This window comes from Chenopodium quinoa, unplaced genomic scaffold (genome assembly GCF_001683475.1).
Source record: "Chenopodium quinoa cultivar QQ74 unplaced genomic scaffold, ASM168347v1, whole genome shotgun sequence".
Classification (NCBI taxonomy): Eukaryota; Viridiplantae; Streptophyta; class Magnoliopsida; order Caryophyllales; family Amaranthaceae; genus Chenopodium; species Chenopodium quinoa.
Window position 1 is genome coordinate 2259 of NW_018742613.1, and position 8875 is coordinate 11133.

General features: G+C 39.5%; 1 protein-coding gene across 1 annotated transcript; it reads left to right on the forward strand.

Moving 5' to 3' along the window:
• The first annotated feature begins 4346 nt into the window (after positions 1 to 4346).
• LOC110721257 (chondroitin proteoglycan 2-like) lies at positions 4347 to 4934 on the forward strand. Its single transcript, XM_021900402.1, has one exon. The coding sequence runs from the start codon at positions 4347 to 4349 to the stop codon at positions 4932 to 4934; it is 588 nt and encodes a 195-aa protein (XP_021756094.1).
• Positions 4935 to 8875: the final 3941 nt, after the last annotated feature.

Below are 8875 nucleotides of genomic sequence, written 5' to 3' on the forward strand. Positions count from 1 at the left end.
CACTTTCATTTGATTTATATGGCTTAGGTTGAATGTGTTTGACTTTCATTTGATTGAAATAACTTTGTTTGAATGTCTTTGACTTTCATTTGATTCATTTAACTTTGTAGAATGCATTTCATTTTCATTTGATTTGAATAGCTTTGTTTGAATGTGTTTGACTTTCAGTTGATTCAAAAAGTTTTGTTTGACTTTCATTTGATTCAAAAAGCTTTGTTTGAATGTGTTTGACTTTCATTTGATTCAATTAGCTTTGTAGAATGTATTTGACTTTCATTTGATTTAAATAGCTTTGTTTGAATGTGTTTGACTTTCATTTGATTCAATTAGCTTTGTAGAATGTATTTGATTTTAATTTGATTCAAATAGCTTTGTTTGAATGTGTTTGACTTTCATTTGAATTATTTATTTTTGTAGAATGCATTTCACTTTCATTTGATTTGAATAGCTTTGTTTTAATGTGTTCGACTTTCATTTGATTCAAAAAGCTTTGTTTGACTTTCATTTGAATTAAAAAGCTTTGTTTGAATGTGTTTGACTTTCATTTGATTCAATTAGCTTTATAAAATGTATTTGACTTTCGTTTTATTCAAATAGCCTTTTTTGAATGTGTTAGACTTTCATTTGAATTAAAAAGCTTTGTTTGAATGTGTTTGACTTTCATTTGATTCAATTAGCTATGTAAAATGCATTTCACTTTCATTTGATTTATATGGCTTAGGTTGAATGTGTTTGACTTTAATTTGATTCATTAAATTTGTAGAATGCATTTCACTTTCATTTGATTTGAATAGCTTTGTTTTAATGTGTTTGACTTTCATTTGATTCAAAAAGGTTTGTTTGACTTTCATTTGAATCAAAAAGCTTTGTTTGAATGTGTTTGACTTTCAATTGTTTCATTTAACTTTGTAGAATGCATTTCACTTTCATTTGATTTGAATAGCTTTGTTTGAATGTGTTTGAATTTCTTTTGATTCAAAAAGCTTTGTTTGACTTTCATTTGAATCAAAAAGCTTTGTTTGAATGTGTTTGACTTTCATTTGATTCAATTAACTTTATAGAATGTATCTAACTTTCGTTTTATTCAAATAGCCTTGTTTGAATATGTTAGACTTTCATTTGATTCAAAAAGCTTAGTTTGAATGTGTTTGACTAGCATTTTATTCAATTAACTTTGTTGAATGTATTTGACTTTCATTTGGTTCAAATAGCTTTGTTTGAATGTGTTAAACTTTCATTTAATTTAAAAAGCTTTGTTTGAATGTGTTTGACTTTCATTTGATTCAAAAAGATTTGTTTGAATGTGTTAGACTTTCATTTGATTTAAAAAGCTTTGTTTGAATGTGTTTGACTTTCATTTGATTCAATTAGCTTTGTAGAATGTATTTGACTTTCATTTGATTCAATTAGCTTTGTAGAATGTATTTGACTTTCATTTGATTCATTTAACTTTGTAGAATGCATTTCACTTTCATTTGATTTGAATAGCTTTGTTTGAATGTGTTTGACTTTCATTTGATTCAAAAATCTTTGTTTGAATGTGTTTGACTTTCATTTGATTTAAAAAGCTTTCTTTGAATGTGTTTGACTTTCATTTGATTCAATTAGCTTTTTAGAATGTATTTGACATTCATTTTAGTGAAAAATCTTTGTTTGAATGTGTTTGATTTTGATTTGACTTAATTAGCTTTGTAGAATGCATTTTACTTTCATTTGCCTTAGATAGCTTTGTTTGAATGTGTTTGACTTTCATTTGATTCAAAAAGCTTTGTTTGAACGTGTTTGACTTTCATTTGATTCAAAAAGCTTTGTTTGAATGTGTTAGACTTTCATTTGATTTAAAAAGCTTTGTTTGATTGTGTTTGAGTTTCATTTGATTCAATTAGCTTCGTAGAATGTATTTGACTTTCATTTGATTTAAATAGCTTTGTTTGAATGTGTTTGACTTTCATTTGATTCAATTAGCTTTTTAGAATGCATTTCACTTTCATTTCATTTAAATAGCTTCATTTGAATGTGTTTGACTTTTATTTTATTCTAAAAGCTTTGTTTGACTTTCATTTGAATCAAAAAGCTTTGTTTGAATGTGTTTGACTTTCATTTGATTCAATTACCTTTGTAATATGTATTTGACTTTCGTTTTATTCAAATAGCCTTGTTTGAATGTGTTAGACTTTCATTTGATTCAAAAAGCTTTGTTTGAATGTGTTTGACTTTCATTTGATTCAAAAAGCTTTGTTTGAATGTGTTAGACTTTCATTTGATTCAAAAAGCTTTGTTTGAATGTGTTTGACTTTCATTTGATTCAAAAAGATTTTTTTTAATGTGTTTGACTTTCATTTGATTCAAAAAGCTTTGTGTTTGGGGGTTTTTTATGTGTCCTATGGGAGAGTTACAATTTCCTAGTATGCTCCTTCCTTAGCCTGTACCTGCACAAATAACGGAATACTCCGGCTGGGACTTGGGTGTTCCGCCTCCGAAGATTAAGTTAGTCTCTTTCTAAAAGAGGAAATAAGACAATAAATGCTTCTCGAGTTGAGAGCGTTTGTAAGGGGATTTGTGTTTTGTTGGTTTGTGGGAAATGATTCGATCCCCATTAATGAGGTCTGCCCTTACTATTTATAGTAGGGGAGAGCTGTACCTCAATTTAGGGTACAATGACACGTGTCGCAAAGGGATTGGGCCTTTGCTGACCGTTGCAAGCTTGACACGTGGCAAGCCTTTATTGGGCCACGTGTCTTAGGGTATTTTTACCCTAAACATCTGCCCCTCACAGGTGTGACGTGGCATGTCCACGTGTCACCTGTGACAAGTGTTAGACGCATGGGAGGAGACGGTTCGTCTTCTTCCCTCTTTTTTTCAAATTTCAAGTTTTTAGGGCAGAAGGCATCGTTTCGCCTTCTACTCCTTCTCTATAAATATAAGACACTCTCTCTCTCCTCCACACTTTGCATATTTTTTCAAAATATTTTCTGAGAGAGAGCTCTGATACCGGCTGCATTATTTCCTAAGTTTTCTTGCATCCGGCATTTTCAAATCAAGCACATTCGGCGACCGATTGGGTGCTCTTTCTCCAGTCTCTAAGGTACCGGCTGCCCTTTTCTTTTTACTTTCGCTTTTGAGGATTTTGAACGTTTCACCCCATCCGGGTTGCATGCCGCCTGGGGGGCCTTTAACCCATATCCCTAGTGTTGAATCTTCTCCCTCAGCCGGCATAGCCCCGTCTGAGGGGTCTTCAACTTTTAAGAATTATGCATTCTAAACACCCCCATCCGGTTCAACACCGTCTAGGGGGTCTTTGATCCTTTCCAAAATAGACTTATCCTTTAACACTGCTTGGGGTATTTCTGAGTTTTTATCAAGAAATGATTTCAAAAACCCCAACCGGTTTTAAAGCCGGTTGGGTCATCATCCTTGCCTCTTTTAGGATTTTTCAAAAAAAAATTTAAGATGCGTTCAATGCACCCCCATCCGGTGACTCACCATCTGGGTATTGTTTGAACATGCCTTTTTGAAACAGATCCTTCTATATCCCCATCCGGTATTTTACCGTTTGAGGTATTTGTTGACCCTAGATGCTGATGCAGCACCTACATCCGGCATCTTTACCAGAGGGGTATCTTTGACCCAACCTTCCTGATGCCGTCTGGGGTATCATGGAGTGAGCCCTAATTCTTTTTACTATGTCAATTCCTATCACAACCCTCCCATCCGGTGTTATACCGTTTGGGGGTACTTCTAACCTAGCTCACTGAATACCGTCTGGGGTATCATTTAGTGAACTGTACAAATAATCTAGCTAAGTTTGACAACAATAAAAGTCATATCCTCCCATCCGGTTTTTAACCGTCTGGGGTACTTTTGACCCTGCTCACTGAATACCGTCTGGGGTATCATAGAGAGCTTTACAATATTCTAGCCAGTCATTACAAATGTTTGTAAAGAACCCCCATCCGGCCTTATGCCGTCTGAGGTACTTCTGACCCACCTTATTGAACACCGTCTGGGGGTTTTCGGGCGAGTTATTGAATAACCGGCTAAGTGTTTACTTTGTCTTTTTCAGCTTTAAACATTTTCGCGGAGTTCTCCGTCTAAGGCGACTTCAAGCCAACTCACTTTCTCATTTCAAAGGTACCGCCTGCATCCCATACTTGTCACATTCTTTTATTTCTGGTTGCATAGTATTAGGATATGGACTTCACCAATGCACACACGGCACAGCCTACGACTGTGGTCAGCCGGTCACCAGGAACGGCTGAGTCTAGGACTGGGATTGCTGTCTGGGGTGCTTGGAACAACCTTCACCTACATCGAATCCGACCGTCTCTGTTCATGTGCAGGACAGAATGGCTCGGATCAGAGTGACGGCAATCTACCCTGACTACCAGTCCGTTGACCCAGCCGTTGATCCGGCTGATCCTATAAATCAAGAGCAAGCCGAGGAACCGGCTGAGATGGGTCCTAATGAAGAGGTTCTGCAAAATTCTCCGAGTACACCTAGTACACCGGGTGACAGTATCTTGGATAACTCTGGTTCCAACGCTGAGGAATCCGGAGAGGGATCTGGAGAGGAATCTGGTGAAAAATCCGGAGAGAGATCCGGAGAGGGATCCGGTGAACAGTCCGGGGAGGGGTCAGCTGATAATGGGGAGTCCGGCCCTGGCCCTAATGAAGAGTCTTCTGAAGAGGCGGCTCCTATTGAAGAAGAGGCCTACAATTGGTCGGCTAAGGGCGACCCGACTGATATGACCATGTTCGCTAGGGATGTGGTCACTTTGAACGCCACACTCCCTGCTTTTTTACAGAAGAAGCCGGTTGGAGAGGGATGGGAAGCGGTCGTCCCACCTGTAGAGGCAAGGGTCGTTTGGACCGACGACGTGGACCATGCCGACAACTTCTTCGGCTGCTACGAGGCGGCGTTTACAGCCGGCTGACAAGCGCACTTTAGGGCGCGCTTTAGAGCATATTTTAGGATGATTTTGGATGTATTTGGGGCCGCTTTGGCCGATTATTACCTTGTTATGCTTACGTTCCCCATATTACGTGCTTCACGGGTTTTCGGTTTGTTTTTGATGTGTTTTCAGGTAATATCAACCGAGTTTAATCGGATCCTGAGCCCTTGATGCGTAACCGAGCTAGCCGTGACCGGAGTCCGAGGAGTTAAGGAAGTTCAAGTGCCGTGCATTGATTACATAGCACAGGCAGCACGACCGTGTTACCATAGGCACACCCGTGCTGGCCTATAAGCAAGCAACCCCAGGCAAGGCAGCACGACCGTGCAAGCCAATAGCACGACCGTGTCAGTATCCACGCACCCGCACGGCCGTGCCAGATGTTGCCCGTGCCCGTGTCAGCTTCAGTATGAGCCCCGTGCTAGAGCATATTCAGCACGACCGTGTCATTTTTAGCACGGCCGTGCCAGGAAGCTGCACGACCGTGCCATATATAGCACGACCGTGCCAATTTGAAGAAGAAATCCGGTTTACTTACTGACAAGCTAGCACGGCCGTGCCAAATACAGCACGCCCGTGCTGATCCAGGGTTAACTGCGCGCTTGACTTCTCCGCATTAGAAGACGTATATAAGGCCCAACTTTAAGAGGATTCGGGGACAGTTTTAGAGATAGTTTTGAGAGCCTTTGTAGAGAGTTATTGGAGAACGTTCTTAGTATTAGAGATTCATTAGTTTTCTTAGAGATATTTCTAGAGATTTTAGTTTTCTTGGATTGATTTGAAGCAAGATTTGCGAAGATTCTTTGTATTTTTCATTGACGACGGATATCAAAGTTCTGAACTTTTCCATTGATTTGCATCAATACAATTGGTATTATTCATTCTTGTTTATTAATCAAGCTTTATTATTCCTTAATCAGAATTCATGTTTATATCTATTATGCTTTTGGAATTCATTATTGCTTTGATTATGAATATGTGTGAGTAGTCTCCTAGCTAGGGTTTCGGGATGAAACCCGGCCTAGGTAATCTATGTAATTGAGGATTGATTTTGATAAAAGGATTGTGATTAAATTGATTATATGCGATTGCATGTTAATTCATTATAATAGGAGTAGCTAACCTAGAATCTTGAATTTGATTGCATGATATTCTTGATTTGAACAAGAGATTGTGAATTGAGTATTTCATTATTGAATGTGGTTTGATTATATATCGAGTAATGTTAAGTGCATGAGAAATCCAAGCTTAGTATTGCCCGTTGTCTTCGTATCACATGATATTGATCAGACTTATAGTCTTTGCATATCCCGTTTGTCTCTGTGATTCCTTGTTGCGTAGTTACCGATGGTTTGGTGAATTCCCGTTCTCCCTAGTGTCTTTGTTTATTGATTTATTCCATCTTAATAATAGTATTTTAGAACACCATTTTTCCATTGATTTCGAACTAGCTTAGGTTTAAGATTGATTTGCAATTACTCTCGTTCCTCGTGGACCGAACCTTTATTTTCAATTGTACTTGGTTATAGGGTGTTCGTATAAGTATTGTTTGATTGAGAGTTAGATTGTAGCGACCGATTTAACCCTTGTCAAAATGGCGCCGTTGCCGGGGACGGTGTTTGTTAATTGCTTTTTGATTTCTTGAGTCTAGTTCATCATAAAAAAAGCACAAAAAGATTTTTCCCTTTTGGCTACACTTGTAGCCCTGCTATTTAATTGGTTTGGTTAGTGTGTATGCGCAGGTCTAAACAGAGAGAATTAATACCCTTCGATCCAGAAATCGAAAGAACTTTGAAGAGCAATCGTAAATCTCGATTGACGTCATCAAACTCTCAAGGAAAGGAACACAACACACAACAGGTTCCAATGGCAGACATACCGCGCCAACCCAATCGGCCAGCACCACGACCCCTTAAGGAGTTGGGAACTCCTGGGGCGTATAGAGCTTCAAGTGGGATTGCTCCACCCACTACTGAGGCCAATGATTTCGAGATCCGGCCGGCTATGATCACCCTCATCGAGAGAAGGAAGTTTAGTGGTGCCAAGCATGAGAGCCCTTTGGCTCATTTGAACGAATTTGAGAAGTACTGCAATACCATCAAGGTTAATGGGGTGAATTTGAGAATTTCATTCTTTCTTGACAAATTACCGGTCCTTTGACACCGGTCACAAGCTTTAACAACTCCCCATACGTCCTTGAACATAGAGGGCCAATAGAAACCGCATTGCAATATTCTCGCCAATGTCTTGTTAGCACTCATATGTCCTCCACAAGGTGAGGAGTGACACATTGTGATAACTTCATGAATTTCATCGTCGGGGACACACCTTCTAAAAAGACCATCAACACCTTGTTTGAAGAGCAAGGGGTCATCCCAAAAGTATTGGCGGACATCATGGAGGAACTTCCGCTTTTGTTGATAGGTGAGGTCGAGAGGAAGGATGGAGCAAGCCAAGTAATTTGCAATATCCGCAAACCATGGGGCCGGAGCTTGAATGATTGCGAATAATTGATCATCCGGGAATGAATCATCAATTGGCAAAGCTTCAATTTCACCTTCTACGATCGGTAGCCGTGAGAGATGATCGGCTACTACATTCTCGGCACCCTTCTTGTCCCGAATTTCTATATCGTAGTCTTGTAAGAGCAAGACCCACCTAATCAACCTTGGTTTAGCGTCCTTCTTGGACAGCAAGTACTTCAAAGCCGCATGGTCGGTGAAGACTATAACTTTGGAGCCCACCAAGTAAGACCTAAACTTTTCGATAGCATGGACGATGGCTAGGAGCTCTTTTTCAGTCGTTGTGTAGTTTCTTTGTGCTTCATCAAGAGTTTTGCTAGTGTAATAGATGGCATGGAGCTTTTTATCCTTCCTTTGCCCAAGCACAGATCCAACGGCATAGTCCGAAGCATCACACATGAGTTCAAAAGGGAGCTCCCAATTCGGTGGTTGAATGATGGGAGCCGTGATCAAAGCTTCCTTCAACCTATCAAAGGCTAGCAAACAATCATTAGAAAACACAAAAGGGGCATCCTTTACCAACAATTGAGTGAGCGGCTTAGCGATTTTGGAAAAATCTTTAATGAACCGGCGGTAAAAACCCGCGTGTCCAAGAAAACTCCTTATACCCTTCACATTAGTGGGGGGAGGGAGGCGCTCAATAACCTCAATTTTGGCACGATCAACCTCAATTCCCCTACTAGAAACAACATGTCCCAACACAATACCCTCTTCAACCATGAAATGACATTTTTCCCAATTAATCACAAGGTTCACCTCTTGACATCTTTTTAACACTTTAATCAAATTACTTAGGCAAGTGTCAAAAGATGAACCGCAAACAGAAAAGTCATCCATAAATACCTCGATTGATGATTCAAGCATGTCGGAAAAGATAGACATCATACACCTTTGAAATGTAGAAGGTGCATTACATAATCCAAATGGCATCCTTCGATAAGCAAAGGTGCCAAAAGGGCATGTGAATGTAGTCTTCTCTTGATCCTCGGGTAGGATAGGGATTTGGAGGAATCCCGAATACCCATCCAAGAAGCAATAGTGACTATGTGATGCCAACCTTTCCAAGATTTGATCGATAAAGGGGAGAGGGAAGTGGTCCTTCCGTGTGGATTTGTTCAATTTTCGATAGTCTATGCACATTCTCCACCCGGTGACCGACCTTGTAGAAATGGTCTCACCCTTATCGTTCTTGATAATGGTCATGCCCCCTTTTTTTGGAACAACTTGAACCGGGCTAACCCACTTGCTATCGGAGATAGGGTAGATTATGCCCGCTTCAAGAAGTTTCAAAACCTCTTTTTTAACAACTTCTTTCATGTTGGGGTTGAGCCTTCTTTGGTGCTCAATTGAGGAGTCATGATCATTATCAAGCAAAATCTTGTGCATGCATATCGTGGTACT